This window comes from Dermacentor andersoni, chromosome 4, assembly GCF_023375885.2.
Source record: "Dermacentor andersoni chromosome 4, qqDerAnde1_hic_scaffold, whole genome shotgun sequence".
Taxonomy (NCBI): domain Eukaryota; kingdom Metazoa; phylum Arthropoda; class Arachnida; order Ixodida; family Ixodidae; genus Dermacentor; species Dermacentor andersoni.
Window position 1 is genome coordinate 140,828,665 of NC_092817.1, and position 16,607 is coordinate 140,845,271.

General features: G+C 45.5%; 1 protein-coding gene across 1 annotated transcript in view; it reads right to left on the bottom strand.

Moving 5' to 3' along the window:
* Window positions 1-4,918, bottom strand: part of LOC126537843 (soluble guanylate cyclase 88E-like) — a 121,550-nt gene extending 116,632 nt beyond the window's left edge. Inside the window, exon 1 of the mRNA XM_055074478.2 lies at window positions 4,067-4,918. Within this exon, the coding sequence (XP_054930453.1) occupies window positions 4,067-4,234 (168 nt within the window). The 5' untranslated portion in view covers window positions 4,235-4,918. The remainder of the gene's footprint in view (window positions 1-4,066) is intronic.
* Window positions 4,919-16,607: the final 11,689 nt, after the last annotated feature.

A 16,607-nucleotide genomic window follows, 5' to 3' on the forward strand; every position in this document is an offset into this window, starting at 1 on the left:
CGTTGGTAACGGTAGAATGCAATGATTGTACACTATTCAAGAATAGCTGTAAGGGGGCGCCAGTCATGATTTTGCTGTGGCTGCCGTACGCGCAACCGCACATCTTTACTCTTCTGTAAATTTCGTTTTCATAATCAGGATCGCGGGTGATCCATTAGCCTAGATAAACGCATTCTTGCAGAGATACTAGAGGCTTACGGCCAAACATGAATTATTGCACAAAAATGGAATTAGTCCTTTTGTAAGCCAATGTAACCTTTCTCTGCGAATATGAAAGCTGCAGAAGAAGCAGAGCAACCGTGCAGGTTGTCTCTTCTTCACCATAAGCTGCGCGTGCGACGCCACACGCTACGGCGCAACGGGGCATGCGCAGTGACCGGCCTGACCCCAAACAGAAACGGGTCCGCCATGCATTCTCCTATGCCCTGAAGGATCACGCCAGTGGTTGACCATTTCCACCCTCTACCATCAAGGACTCGATGCCTGCCGCGCCAGAAAGCAAATCACATCACCCCCGAATGCCGGCGGAGGTCTGTGCCACGAACACTGGGGCGGCGACGTCCGGAAACGGCGTTTGCTGCATGCAACCCGCTCGGTTCGACGATGCCCCCATGCCGAAGTGCCGATCAATCTTTTTTAAGCTTCGGGTGGGAGGAACGCTGACGCGTGCGGGCAAGCGACGAAAGCGAAAGATTGCGAGTGCCTGGCCCTGCAATTCGTTGCCCCAATGCCGCCATGGCCCACTGGATGCCGCCACTGGAGGTCAAGTGCGGTCACGATATTATTTTCGATGCTCGGGCGCATGCGGTGTGGAGCTCCCTGTGGGAGCCGTTTGCGGAACGGCGAACACGTATCGGCAATTTCGTCATCGTCGTCCAGAGCTGTCCACAACGCTTGTATCTGCTGTGTGTCTGGGTTCGATGAACATCCGATGTTGATGGTGCCGACCATGCTGTTCATGTTCGCAATCGGCAAGGAGCGATCACGCGACAATAATTAGTCCCCTGTGAGTCCGTATTAACGCCTACGCAAGGTTAAAGGATGCATCCACAACGTGGTCTCTAATGAGGTTTCGTCAGATGTGGGAGCGCCATTTGTGTACAGGAGTTGCATATTCCAAATTACGCATTGTAGCCAGTGAGCTTGAAAGATGCATGCACTTGAAATGAAGCTCTATGATGACACCAGTTTCGATATATTATTTCGCAAAGTGTGGGACGAAATACATGAGCGTTCCAGTTACCATTGCACTTCTATGAATAAAAGAGCGTATTGTTAAAGAAGTAGGTGGAACTACGGTGCATGGTTATGGCGAGTTTGATGACGTATATGGCCAAACTGGTGCCATTCTGGAAATGAATTTCTAGTGAATACGCCTTGCACTCTCACCGGCTACCATTCATAAATTGAAATCGTGGCCGTAAGGAAAATATTTAAGAAGCTAACTGGTAAATTTTCTTAATTATTTGAATATTTGTCCTGAATTCCGGTGCAAGTAACGTCCACCTGTCTTAAAGATCCAGCTTCAGGACAGGAATAATGTTAAGTGCTACAGACGATCTATAGAGGTGCGAAAAATTAGAAATGATCACCTTTTATATAGATATATATACCGGGTGTTTGAGCGAAGACATTCAAAAATTTTGAAAAATTGCCTGTGGCAGATAGCAACACTTCTTGCCCACAAACAAGCCTACTCGAAGAGGCAAACATTACATGCACAAAAAATTAATATGCATAACCGACTAGTTAACTAAAATTCCCGAATGAAGTTTTTAACAATATACATTGTGGTAAATATGTTAATAGCATTACCTCATGGTACTACTATCTTGTAAAGCCCAATTTAAAATGGAGCACACTAAAATACCTAGCATACGCACTATCTGCAGCTTCCATGGGACATATTGCTAGTGCATGCAATGTGCAACTTGAATTGGCTGCTTCTAAACGCTACTTCGGAAAGAACCCCGGGAAATATTTATCTCAGAGTTTCGTAGCATTACATCTTTCGCATAGTGCAAGAACTTCCAGAGAGATCAGCCTGTGTGCTAAGTCGTTATGCGTTATTTCGGGCGCCCGACCTTCCAGAGTGGGCCATTATTTCGCAAAAATAAAAGAAAAATAAAAGATCTCAACAAAAATGCCAAGCATCAGCTTGTCTTATTCTTAAAGGTTACAGTTTTGGCTTATATTTATGACAGCGCGCTTGGTGTTTCAGCAGCCTCAAAATTTTCTGCGCCCTTCATGGCTTGCTCTTCTCTCATAGAAAGAAAGGGAAGGCCAGAAATTCATGAGGGTTAACTGGACACCGTGCACCTTGCGAACCCACGCCTGTGAGTAAGGCGGGGGATAATGAAAGCAAAGGTGCCGGGAGCCTGGCGTCATAGCTCACGAGTCTGGAAAGCCACAAAGGCTCTTCTGCAATACCTGAAGAAACATGCACTTTGGTGCGTAGCCGTAGATGTGCTGGGCATGGTCCTGTGCGCGCGCATAATCTGAACTGAAAGATTTCTCGCTTCCTTTGTTTTACAGAGCTTCTACTGGCGATCAGCAATGCCTACCGCTGCGTCTGCTCCCGAGCTCGTCCCAAACCAACTTTCCAAAACGAAGTCGAGCTTCTCTTTTGGAGTAACTATCTGCCATTTCAGCTGTCACCCCATAGATGGCAGAGCAGAAAGCCACACAAGCCATTTCCTGCAGCTCACATACCTAAAGAAAGGAATAATAAAGTGTTGCTGTTTCTTTAACATACGTATGATGATCATTATTGGCATCCCTTTTGAAACAGAGTGGCGACAGATGGTCTCTTCACCTGCTTCAGTTAATAAGGTTATACTACATCTATCGCAATGTAGCATTATGCCTATTTTTTTCTTCAATAAAGCGTTTATATGTTCTACAGCTAATAATGTCTATGACTACTCCGGTTCTCTCAATCTCATCTCTGCTTTTTTTCCATCACTATTTTAAATGTCTCTTGCTTATCTCGACCACTGACCAGCAAATATTTCCATCCGCTATGAATCTCGAGTTTCTGGAATGTGGACGCTCCCAACGTGTCTTTCTGGGTGACTATCTTGGCATTCCATTAGGATGTATTGAATAATTTCCGGACGTTTTTCACATCATACACACGTCTCACCCTGTTGTAAGCATTCGATCCGGTATGGCTAGCCCTCAGGAAGCCAGTTGGGTCGTCAAATAGCAAGGTACTGCCCTTTGTATTATGTTACAACATTCCCCTCCTGATTTCTTTGTATACAATTCACCGTATCTATTTCTCTCTCGTTTGATAACACCTGGTTGTCTATCTACACTTTTAATTACCCTGCACTTGATTCCCAATTTTCTTGAACTCTCTCTCTATGTTGTGTCCACGCTTTTGAGGTACAGAAATTTGTGCACTTCAGCGTCCATCTTTTTTCATCCATGTTCCTGAGTATTTCATCAAAAAATTTGTTTTCTTGGTGCTTCTTAGACTTCTTCTCAACAAGGTCAACCTTTGTCAACCTGAACTTCCTCGTTTGTTGTTTTATTGTTGGCCCCCTATGTCAATGGACCCAGCCACCAACGGTTAAAATTGAACCCCGACATGCAGAGATTAAAAGTAAGGGTGCGCTACAGTCGAGGACACTCGACCATACCACCCTCTCCTGCCAAGTTTCCACTATATTTCTGCCTCCCGAGATTCGAATGTATAATGGAGAAGACATGGTATAACTCACAGTTACAACCGCGAGCAAGTGACACAGTGACACAATGACACACAGTGACACAATGCATCAAGTGATACAGCCCACGTGGGCGTGTTCGACCGGTGCATTGAGACAATTCCACGCGGTGCGGTTGTGCTAAAAGACACGTTTAGGCTTTGATAATGCCGTTGTCTTTAAACGCCTGTTCGCAAGGGCATAATTTATTGTATATTGTATATCTATATTATTAGCATTTATTGAATGTTGTATTGGTTCCATTCTCAGGCCATTGCTCGCTGAGTAATGAAGTCCTGGTTCCAGAAACTATTGTCCTAGAAGGCAGCGCATCATAGCCAGAGGTCACTCACCTTGCACGCCTTGCTGACGAGTTTGTGAACAAAGTTGTCCGGATACACCTCGTGAGTACTGAACGTCGCCAGCTCGATCCTTGACCGGCGCCGGATCTCCTCCCAGCGTTCTGGCCCGTAGACCGAAGTCACGTACTGGCTCAGGTTCTCGAAGATCAGTCCGTACATGGCTGCTCTTTATCGCCTACTTCCTTAGGAGAGGCAGTTTCCGGGAACGGACGTGCACAGAAACACCGTACTCCCAGATGCTCACAAAGCTTGGCGACTATAAAAACCACTTTTTGTCACCCGTTGCGGTTACGTCTTGTGTACCCTGCTTCAGTCGTGACTTTCAGTTCACGGGATTACTAGCAATACCGCTAGCGGTAACTATGCATGAACCACACGGTGCCTGATCCGGTCTATTCCTGCCATATTTAACATGAAAATCCAGCATTTGCTGTAACAACTTTCTTTACGAGGAGTAACTTCAAAAACTTAGTTCTTGCTTGTGCCTGCCAATATGCAAAGTTGTATTTTTTTTCTTCGTGCTGTCGTTATGTCTTTAACGGCGTGCTCTACTATCTGATTTGAAGAGTATCGCTGATGCACATGCTTCGCACATTCGATAGCTGTGTCGCCAGAAGATGACTGCGCATGTAATATAATACCATGGCTTTCACACGAGGCTACTCGGGCACCTGTGCCAAGGCTGTAATGTGCGAATCGTCTTCATCTGCAGAACAGTATTTTAGCCGAAGCAGAAAGGTGGTCCGTGTTTAGAGACCGCTCGAAGGAATTCGACATCTCAATGTTCTTCGAACTCCTCTCCTGGCCTCGCGCTCTGGTAGTTCATCGTCACGTGGTCGTCCAGAGGAAACCTGCATTAACGAGAAAATAAATTAATGTTCAACTCGCGCAGTTGCTTCCGTAGCAATTACAGATCGAGATGAACGTCTTGGCACGCAGCTAAACTTAACAATAGTAGTTCTGTCACTTACGCATCCAGAAACGGCGTCTAGAAATCAAAAATGAATATCCTGTGCTTAGTGGCTCATTAATAAGCATGAGCGTATGTGACAACGGACATTTAAGCTTTTCAGTACAAATAATGTTTTTCAAGTGCAGTAAGGACACAGAAAAAAGGGATGTAAGGAGCTCTAAAATAAACAACACATTGGCCCAAAAATAGAGGCATTGAGGTCTTTTATTCTGGTTGATGCTCGTAGTGCTGTCTTCAGAGAGAAAAAGTTGCTCTCTCTGTGAGTGCAATATGAGTAAGTCGGACCTAAAACCCCTGCTGCTCCCTGTCTCTCCTATACAGTATATGGTAGAGTCAGGCAATCAAACACTTCAGACTCCCGAGCCACGCTTTCAAATCATAGACGATGATTGTTACTGTAAGTGAATAGCCAAATACTTCTAGAGAAATATTCTTGCTATAATGAAGGAATGATACGCTGGAAAGCGCATATTTATTACAGTGAAGATATTTAAATAATTTTTTCTGTTTAATTGCGCAATTCCGCAGAAAACAGAGAAATTACCAGCACTTCCTCCCACTCCTAATAAAGAGTTTGGCTAATGCACAAGTAATTAGGGCCAGAGTTTCGCGCTATATTGTGATATAACGTGTCAAATGTAAAACCACTGGGCAGAATGTAGTTGGTTAATTATTTTTCACATGCCGCAAGAAATCAACAAGAACACGCGTGACCTGGCATTGTAATGCAAAATTAAAGCTAGTGAACCGGCCAAGAAATTGTCTTTCCATTTATAACGCGCACTGGATGCCAAAAGACTGCTTTTAGTTTCGTCCATCACTTCACCAATGGCAGCTAACTAAACACCTCTATTTTTACATTTATGCACTAACCCCAACACGCAACGTATTGTAAAGGAGGAAACTTCAACACAAATCTCTGTTGACCCGAACGGCGTTTTGTATGTTCAGCCTTTAACAATACTGGGAATTGTGCAAAAGTTCGAAATTTCGAGTATGAATCGAAAAGCTACTATGCCATACTTGATTTGAGAACTCACAATTGTAAATTTTCACATTTTAGTTTTCTTTTTCCCATATGTAGTGCATAACGAAACACATCGCAGTCTCAAAGCGAAGAGAACGACAAAAGTGAGAATTGTTATGGACGACGTTGCTGCAGTGAAGCTGCGGTTGCATCTAAGGGGCGCTGTTTTCTGAATGATCGCACGGGGCAGATAACTTATGCTCGAGAATTCTCAATTAATCATTGTGAATGCCTCAGTGCTGGGCAGCCTGTAGGCGAATTTTTTTGCTCGATTGAGGCTAAGAAATTTATTATTTGGCCATTTGCACCATGTTCCTATCCCTTTAAATCAGTCTGCGGCGCTGTTCTCCAGGAACGATCACTGGCCTCCTTGAACGAACTCAATATTCTTCGCGCGTATTGTGACGTGCTGCTGCTTGTTTTTTTTTTTTTTCTTCAATTACTCTCATTGGCATGCTGCGCCCGATAGATGAATGTGGTTTTTATAATTTAGAAGCTCCATAGACGAGTGGGCAGCCATTGCAAATGAAATGATATGGATTTAAATATGCCACTATTTAATCGATAATAAATTGTGCTTGTAAGCCTCGTTTTTAAGATGACGAGCTCTTCGCAATCTCCTTATTTCACTGCATGTTAAAATTATATATTCGATATCTATACAGTATCTGTAGGTTGGTTATCTCGCATATACTTAATTTCATCGTCCTCGATTATTCCTCGAATGTCGTCGAATATTCCGGTGCTGTAAGCAGAAGCGTTCGCAGAACAAGGAAACATTCTGCCATCACTGGATTCTATAGAAATGCTAATGAGGAATCCATAGTTGTAGTTTTTTGTAAGGTAGCGTACATGCTACGTGGCCGGCCTACAATGAAAGTTACTCGTTAAAGATAACTTATTTATTGTCCTAGATGAATGGCTGGTAGGGTGTTACCTATTTTTCTAACTGCTGAAATTGTTGGCGCCCATCCTAGTGCATCTCTCTTAGCACAGAATCTATTACGAAATACGTACCCTTTATGACGAGCTCCAAACAAATTACACTATTAGCTAACGCACGGCATTGATGAACTATTATCACCCCGATCTTTTCACGAGCATGCCCGCCCGGTTTTAACGGTAATGTTTTATTGTTTCAACCACCGCCCATGAGTAAATGAGGTGAGAACTCACTCAATGTCTTGGAAGCCAACGCGGACTAACTTGTGCACCTTATCTAATATAAACAATGTAGCGAGCTACAAAATGAACATTGACGAAAGCATTTGCATCACAGACACCACCTATTTATGATTCTATACGTACTTACACGCTACGAACGCCGCATTAACTGGCAAGAGAGCATTTTAAGGGTTATAGATCAGTATAGTCAGTGTGCATGAACGGCTGCTATCATCACATTGCCGCCGGCAAGAGTTGAACACCAGGGGGCGGCAGCGGGAAGAACTTGTTTGGCAATAACCTGTCCGCTTTGACTTCTCTTCGACGCGACGACAATGTTGGCGGGATGGGCCAATCAATCCTCTGGGGCTTATTTTGGCAGTGCCGCCATCGAAAGCAGCCGTCGCGTTTCCTTTGCAAAGACTGCTTCCTGCGTTAAACCGGGTCGGCTGTTTCGAGGCCAACATAACGTCTTCTGCAGAAAGAACCAGTCACTGAAAACTGTAGAAAGACTCTGCAGGACTTTCCCAACACAATTACCCCCCGGTGTCCTGAGGCATAGGCGAAGCGCTGTGCCGCTCGCGGTGCGACCGATCAGTTACTGGGGCGTGGCCGACCCGCCTGCGAAAATCGCATTTTTCCGCTGTCATGATCCGAGTCGACCATTATAGTTATCGAGCACTGCTTGGATAAACGCGACAGGTTCCTGAAAGCCCTAAACACCAGCGAGCGAAATACTACGGGATTACAGTGAATTTTGCCACTGTCGACTTTCCGCAACATTTCGATGTGAGAGACCGCATGTATTGCCTTTCCTTTTCAGTGCTTGCATTGAAGCCAATGGCAACTACACAGTGCATAAATATTTTGGAAGATTGCCGTTTAGAAAACCGGTGCCACAGACTCTTGTGTACCTACAGAATATGTATTAAAAGCTCCCACTAGTATGCTTATCCAAGCCGGGTAAAGCTTCGCTAACAAAATGTGTTGCTTTTTCTGAACCTAGCTGACACCGTAGTGTCTGCTTAGCTTCGAAACGGAACGCTTGGACGCAAACGACAAATACTGCGCTGCCAAGAAAGGTAGTTGCACTTGAGTGCTTTGACGTGTTTTTGTTCTCTTATTGCAACGAGCACGCGAACGTCTCACATTACAGCGCCACCACATTTGCAGTAGCACTGGTTCAGGGAACTGAAATGGTTTACGTCGTAATAAGACATTGCCGCCCACACACACTTCACCGGGTCTTACACATACGGAGCCGTACATTGTATTATACTTCGTGGGAGAACGTTTTCACCAGAACTGCGAAAACTGCTCGGCGAGAGAAAATTGAGTAGACGTCCTGTTGAAAACGCTATCTGCTAATACAGAAAATAGCGGACAGAGAATGCCCAGTAGAGCCGTTTAGCAATCTAGGCTCCTGTGCGCGTTTTGTTCTGGTCAATGGTGACCTGTTTTATTCACGCATCCGTCATTTGGGGAACGGAGTTTGTATTTCTTGAAAAGCACAACTTTTTCAAACTCACTCTGTGCAGCTACGGCTTGAAGTATAGGTATTTTATTCAGTTGCTCACCCGCATCTAAACACCACATACGCGTTTTATTGCGCACAGATCATGCGGAATAAAGCGCATTCAGCTTCGTTTGTGAAAACATGTTTGGCTCCCTTTGCACTCTGCATGCGCCCGCCCCAAGCGCGAGTGCCATTTTATCAGGACGCTTTCCATGGTCGCTAAAACATTTTTGATGGAACTGAAAAAGCACGACAGAGGGCGAATAAGGAAAGCCAGGAGTACATGCAGTGAACTTACTATTAATTAGTTCGTGTCACTCTGCAAGTGGACCGCCATAACAAGTAAACGAATCTGATTGCAAGGCTTTATGATAGGAGCAAATCTGCGTGTGGATTGGCTCATGTTTCTCGCCGCACGTTGGACGCTTGAGGTGCCAGGGTTAATTCCCAGGACGAAAATGGTTTCAGTGTGCCCGGTATTCCGGTATACCCAAAGGCGTTTGCTGAACATCGGGTTGTTAAATCCGGAAACATGTGCAGTTGGGTTGGTTGCGCAGAGCTCAACCAAACCAAGACAGAGCTAGCTATTATTCCAGTGATGAAGCATATTATAGTTGGCTGCAGGTGTAAATTTTCGGTACTGGCGTAATCATAAACACGTAGCCTTTTTAAATGTATATTTTGCGGCAATATCCCTGACGGAACAGAAGAACGTGTCTAAATCCATTGGGGTCAGTCGAAGCGCCATCAGATGTCACTACCAGCGTCCAAGACGCGCTAAAATTCTCCAATGGGTAGTTTCAACTAGTTAGATATTGCGGTATACGCAGGCAGACTTAACGTTTTGGCGGGTGAGCGCAGGCATGAACCTGCAAGGTCGCAGACGTGCAGCCACCAGGAGGCGTAGATCTCAATCAGACAAAGACAGAGCTTTATTGCATGGCCAAGTGTGCTCTATTTATAATCGGCTGTAAATTTCCGCAAGAGGCGAATCATGACACCTTACCTGAAGTAACATGCACTTGGTAACTGCAATTAATTGCGTTGTGTTTGTCTTGTTGAGACCTGCACTACCAGGTGGCGTCACCTCTCCACCCGATTACGTTTACGCCTCCACACACGTGGTAATCTCAGCTTCTTTTTTAGCCACCAAGTTTCTGTCTGATGTGTTCGTAACAGCAGATGGAATGATTGTCCACTTTTCAAGGATAGTGGCAAATTGCCGGTGATGATTTGATAACGCCTTCTGTGTACCAACCCATTTTTATTCTTATGACCATAGTCACCTTAAGTATTTGACCTCGATAAACGTTTTCTTTCACAGATTGTGGAGGCTGGTTGCTGCAGGTTGCCGAGATATTCGCCTTTGCTTCTGACTCTTAATTATTACTTAGATTACTCCTTAGCATGCAGCCGATAGATTGTGTCCGCTTGCCGCATTTTTACCGTTTTAGCCGACCTGGCAGACCAGCGCGAACTCGTCGCCCGGGCCCGGAGGGTGATCCAAGCCAGAGGGTTCCTGGAATAAGGGACCCTCCCACCTCGACTAACAAGTCACCGCTTCAAATAAATGTTTCATTCTCTCTCTCTCATTCCAGCTTACTTTTCCTCTTTTCTTGTAAAGAATGAAGCTTAACGTAGAATGTTAGAGATGTTCGCTAATGTATTCACGAATGTTTCGTGTAATCCTTGACTACGCAGTGCGCCATGACTAGTTATTAGCAGCTCTTAAATAACACTTTCACCCGCCGTGGTTGCTTAGTGGCTATGGTGTTGGGCTGCTGAGCACGAGGTCGCGCGATCGAATCCCGGCCACGGCGGCCGCATTTCGATGGGGGCGAAATGCGAAAACATCCGTGTACTTACATTTAGGTGCACGTTAAAGAACGCCAGGTGGTTCAAATTTCCGGAGTCCCCTACTACGGAGTGCCTCATAATCAGAAAGTGGTTTTGGCACGTAAACGCTCGTAATTTTTTTAAATAGCACTTTCCTGACGTTTGATATCATCTAAACAGACGACGCGTGCACCTCGTTGTTAGCAGGAATGACTTAAACCCGAGCACGTCGCCTTCTAGATTTTTCCGCATTCCGCTCGCGGCCGCGTGCGCCCCCTATTCTCGAAGGTCACGTGGAACAGCCGTGCAAGTTCTCAACTTTTTCGTTCATGCTTCACTTCTGGCATGTGCGAATGACAGCGTTTTTTTTTTCAGCTACCGTATCAAAAAAGCGATGAATTTGAAGGTTTTTCCAAAGCATCAACTTGAATTTTATAAATAAAATTTTGAACAGACGCTGTTCTATGTTTACATTTTTTATAACTGGACTTCTTGCACTGTCCAAAATTTCGTTGTGGCTAATTTTTAATCCATCCGACGCCGGCCGGCAGTCTCCAGATTTCGGCGAGGGCAATGCACGAGGCTACCCTGTGCAAACAGTATCTCTACGTGCTGCACCTCACGTTGGGTGGACTTGGACTGATGCTAGGCATACCGGTAGCGAAATCACTTAAGCACAGGACAGTAAATAAGAACATTCTTGCGCAATTCACATCGAGGTGAACTGGACGAACACAAAAGGAATACACACGCAGAAAGCGTAAACCGGAATATACACTGTAAAATAAGTTACACCCTTAAAAGTGAAAAAGGGTGTAAATGTGTCTATAACTGACACCCTTAGGGTGTGATTCATAGATGTATTTACACCCTCTTTCACTTTTAAAGGTGTAAATTATTTTAGTGTGCAGGAATCAAACCTAAGTTCAACTTTTCGGGCAAGGGTACCGTCCCGACCCTTCGATCACTATATTGAAAACTGTTGCTCCGTGCACCTCCAGAACGTACAGAACCACGCGCAGGACGGCGCATGCGGTTAGCGTCTTAAGCACATTGTTCATCGGTGTGATCGTTCGTTTACCCGTCTGAAAGGCATCCTTCAATGGCTTATGTAGGTCAAACATTGGCTGCGGCTTGCGAGGTAACCTTGTGAGCTCCGCACCGATACAACGGTTTTACGAATTTAGCGCTATATGCGGTTATTTCGGGAGTATTTTTGTTACAATTGCGCCCATATGTAGTGCCAGAATGTTCCCATGTGTAAAGAAGAAAGAAGGGGGTGTTAATCGAATAGCTCTTTCAGTAGGACTATTTGTGTATAACTAAGGGACACAAGGTAAACTGACCTAAGTAAAGAGGATGGATGAAACGTATACATTGTTAAAATCTCACAGGTGGTTTACGAGAACATTTAATCATCCGATGACTTTGCGGGCTAACATTCAGCTGGCGCAGTGTTCAATATGGCCCTCCTTCAGCAATTTTGTGATGACGTCAACAAGAAACAAACAGGTTTGATTAGTGATGCTCGATACGTCCCATGCCACAAGATGAGGCTATCATTGATGGAACCAGTGACTCTGTAGTGCCCACCAACGCCGCTACACGCGGACGCTGAAGGTCGGCGCCCTCGGTCAGCGTAGTCAGCGTGATGACGGAAGATATTGATAGCTATTGCATAATCGATAGAAGATATAAGCATGGAATGGCTACCGTCAAAGCAGGTTGGTTGGAGATGATACTAGCCACAATCTTGATACTAGTCATCACACCACATGACACTGCACCACGCCATACTGTGCACTGGTCCATATGGACGCGATAGTTTCCTGTCACAGCCAGAACCTCATGGTAAGCATCGTCTCGGTCAAACGGCAATTCGCAGCATGCAGGACACTACCGGCTAGGACGCTACCAGCGCTGCCCGCGCGCCGGACGCGCCGCTGGCGTTGAAAAGCGCAGAGGCAACTCTGTCTCAGCGCCAAAATATGACAGTCACATTTTTGAAAATCGCACTTGGAAATGACAAATGACACTTCCGCGTACTAGAAATTACAGCTTGAGTGATATTGTGAAGAACGAACATTTGGAAGAACTCGGAAGCAATATTTTTATAACTTGTTTTTAAAGTAACTAGCCGGCCTTGACTGGTTGCCCAGGTGTTCTCGCATCAGTGCCCGGATGATGGCTCTGGCTTTCGGCTCAAGGTCACTTGAAGGTCACCGACAACAGGACCTAATGGCATTTTATGCTTAATAAAGTTGGGCAGCGCGTGCTCGCGTCACAAGCACGGCTTGCGCCAATCTTTTTGTGAGCCTGCTACGCTGGTCCTCTGGTCCTGGCACTCCGCTGCAACTTCTCGTTTCGTGGCATTGGTGACCCGGACGGGATGATGACCGACCCCAGCAACCTACCTCTCTCAGGCAACCTGCCGCCTCACGCTACCTCGCACCCACAGGACATCGCAACTCTACAGCTTCGCCTGAACACGTTAAGCGCAAGGACCCACAAGTTTTGTTCCCCAATTCGAAGCCTCCTTCCATCTGCACCCTATCAGCTCAGAGACTTCTCGGCACCGCTACTTACTTGGAAACCTTTCTCCTGAGGTTGCTCGCGAGATGGTGGACATAATCGCTGCCTCTTTTGGGGATGCCCCTTACCAGTACTTGAAGCAGAGTATTCTGGAGCGCACCATGGCGTCTGAGAACACGCGTCTCTAACACCCGCTCACCTCCGAGGAGCTGGGAGATCGCCACCCTACCCAGCTGCTCTACAGCATGAGACGGTTCCTGGGCTCAAGTAAAGTCGACGCGAACGGTGGCTGTTTCTGTCCGGCACACCGCGTCGGGGAAGGGGGGGGGGGGGGGGGTGTATATCCATACAAGGAGCGTGGCAGAGAAGAAAAGTCACCCCAGCTACTCGCTTGGACGCCACCACTCGAATGTGCACAATGCCCACTGGAGCTCCCGGGTCGTTGCCACATTAGTTTCTTGACAGCTGTAATTATCCGTGACACCCCTCAAGCGCTTACCTTTCTACCCACGTGCAAGTTCAGAGGGAAGCTAGATACAATGGAAGAAAGGAGGGGGGAGGGGCGCTGCGAAGGGCATAAACGATGCAGTCGCGAAACGAGTGAATAACAGCCTTGCCACTCTTCCCTCGCAGTTCCCGTACAAATACAGCGGCGGGGGGCGAGGGGGGGAGGAGTAGGATAGGCATAAGGCGACGTGAGAAGGCAAGGAAACGCTGGATAAATTAAGTTCAAGGTGTGGTACGGTGTGTTTCTGCTATTTCAAAAAATAAAACCATGCAATTATGTCTAGCGGACAACTTACGCAGGCCGTGGAGAAGCAGAGCCGCATTAATTAAAGCGCACTGCACGGTCTAGGTGACACAACGGAAGCGGTCGCACGTCAAATCGACACTTCTGTGCCCGCTGCGATGGCTTTGCGGCTATGGCATTGCTCCAGGTCACGGATTTGACCGTGGCAGCCGCATTTCGACTAGGGCGCAATAAAAACGCTCGTGCACTTAAATTTAGGCACACAGTAAAGAGCACCATGGTGCCAAAATTAATCCGCAGTGTGCAACTACAGCCTGCCTCATAATCCGATTGTGGTTTTGGCACCTACAGCCCCATAATCCAATTCAAGTTTAATGCTTCTGCCACAACTCGATGTGCCATTTGAGGCAATGACAATGCTCAATGCTCTCAGAGGTTGTGAAATATGGCGCACAACGGCTCAAGCAAACGCCTCTTCCGTTGGGCTCTGTCTACTACGCAGACAAACAGCACTGGTGCACGCAACGTAGCATTTAACATCGACTCACCACTCTTTTGTTGAACAAAGCGTTGAAGAAATTAAACATTGGCGGTCAACACCAGCGCTAATTATCATCAATCGAAGCAAATAGAAAGGAAGGCTTTGCTTACATCGATTCCCAAAGCGCGTAGGATCTGCATTTTTTTTTTTACCAGTAGTCTTCCGCTGGTAGCATTTGTGGCTTCACCAGAAGTACCGGAGGACAAAACGGTAGCGAACCTGAAGGCCATTACTGTGAAGCCTTCAGGTTGCTTAATAAACCACCAGATAATATTTTTGCGAGACAGAATACTGCGATTCTTCGTTTGATGGTGCGCGGCTGGCGTATGAAACGGCGCTACTTTTCAAAGCTCTGTTTGCGTCACGCCAAAATAGTCCCTATTCCTACGCCACCGATGCGCGTGTGTGTCTTAGTTCGGGTAGATAAATCTAAGTATGTCAATATGGAAGTGAGGAGGCGGCATTGTTCCCTAAACGGGTCATCGCATACAGGTCAGGGCTACCGGTGAGGACCTGGGTCAGGAAGGCTATGATGAACGCTAAATTGCGAACGGAGAACCGGAAATATAAACTATATAAGGCCGACGAGGCTGTGGAGCTCTTTTGTAGTGCTTCACTCTAGGAACGCTTAGGAGGCAGGCAGTTCTGCAGGGAGTGAGAGAGTACGGTCCTTAGAAACTATGTGACCTAGAATCGTTATTTTTGTAGGCTTCTGAGAGGCATATTAAAAAGCAGCTTTCTTTACATCTTTCCTCCGGCTTAGCATCCTTCTCTCACAAGAGTAAATTCTCCCGAAATAGGAGACTGCCCATTAGTACACTGGGTAGGTGTCGAAGACACTGTAATAAAAGGAGGTTACTTTATTTGCGCCCATAGCTTACTGTGCGTATTTTTCGCGAAAGCGAGCAAAGCTCGCTGCAAGCCCTGTGAACTGTAGTTAGAAGATACCCTTTTTTCAGCACCTCCGCTCTTTCATGAACGTGCATAGAAAAGGAGCCTATGGCGCTTCATCAAGAGCAGTAAGCTCACCCTTCCGCCTCGCTCTTTTTATTTAAAAAAAATGTGTTTATTAAAGAGATATATGCCTCTGTGCTCCAACGTGCCATTATAAAACAAAAAGGACATCGTGATGAATGAAGTTATAGCAACATAGAAAAATGATCGCGGGAAAGTTCTTGTGAATAGCTGACGAGTGATAACACAGCTACTGCACAAGAGCACAAGCTTTATGCCTAGATAAGTGTTGCAGCTGCTGTCAATAGAGTATCTGCAAAGTGCTATCTTCATTAAACAAGTACCACAGATATTATTTTCGCATAAAGAAATTTGAGAGGTTCTCACAGGAAAACATTAAAAAATCCCGGTGGGCGTGATGTCTTCAAAAATAGAGAAATACAAAAACGCTCCATATATATCTGTCAGTGTTGAGTGCTCGTTCTCATTCTATATTCAAGCTTATTGTGAGTGAGAAGAGGCACGATCTTGAATTTCAAAACCTTGTAATGATAATCATGTGTTGCACTGATAGGTTTTACTAAGCGTACAGTACTTATGGCTTGAATGTCTCTTGACTTCAACTCATTAGACACGAATTTTATATTTTTATTCACCCTTTAGCGCAGAGGTTTTCGAATAACCTAAATTTTCTAATAACGAATTGAATAGTGTTCTATTACATTCACAAACCGAATCGAATATTCTCTATCTGTAAATGCGAATATTTGTCGAATACTTTGTGAATATTTCAAAACGTCAACTGCACCCAATAAAGCATAACTCTGGAGCGAAACTACGGGAAGTTTTCATTTCCACGAGGAAAGTATACATATAGCACATGAGAACTTGCGCAGTGGAGTAGACTGTGTCGCTTAAGTAGCCATACCTTGCAGGCTGTACAGCGACCGTTCGCGATGTATAAAGAGTCCTGTGCATGCGAGGAAACTACTTGTTTGCTTCTACCGCTCCAATTTGTGCTTTTATTTAACAATGATCCTTCGTACTGTGCAATGGACGAAACTTCCTAACTTTAAGGATACTAGGATGTGAGTGCCGTTTTATATTAATTGTCACAATGGCTGTTGAATATTCGAAGATTATTCCAAAACTATTCGATATCCAATTCGATTGGATTCCCTTCTTGCACTGTTTGATTCGTGTTCGATTTGGTCTAAAAAATTACTGTTCACACACCC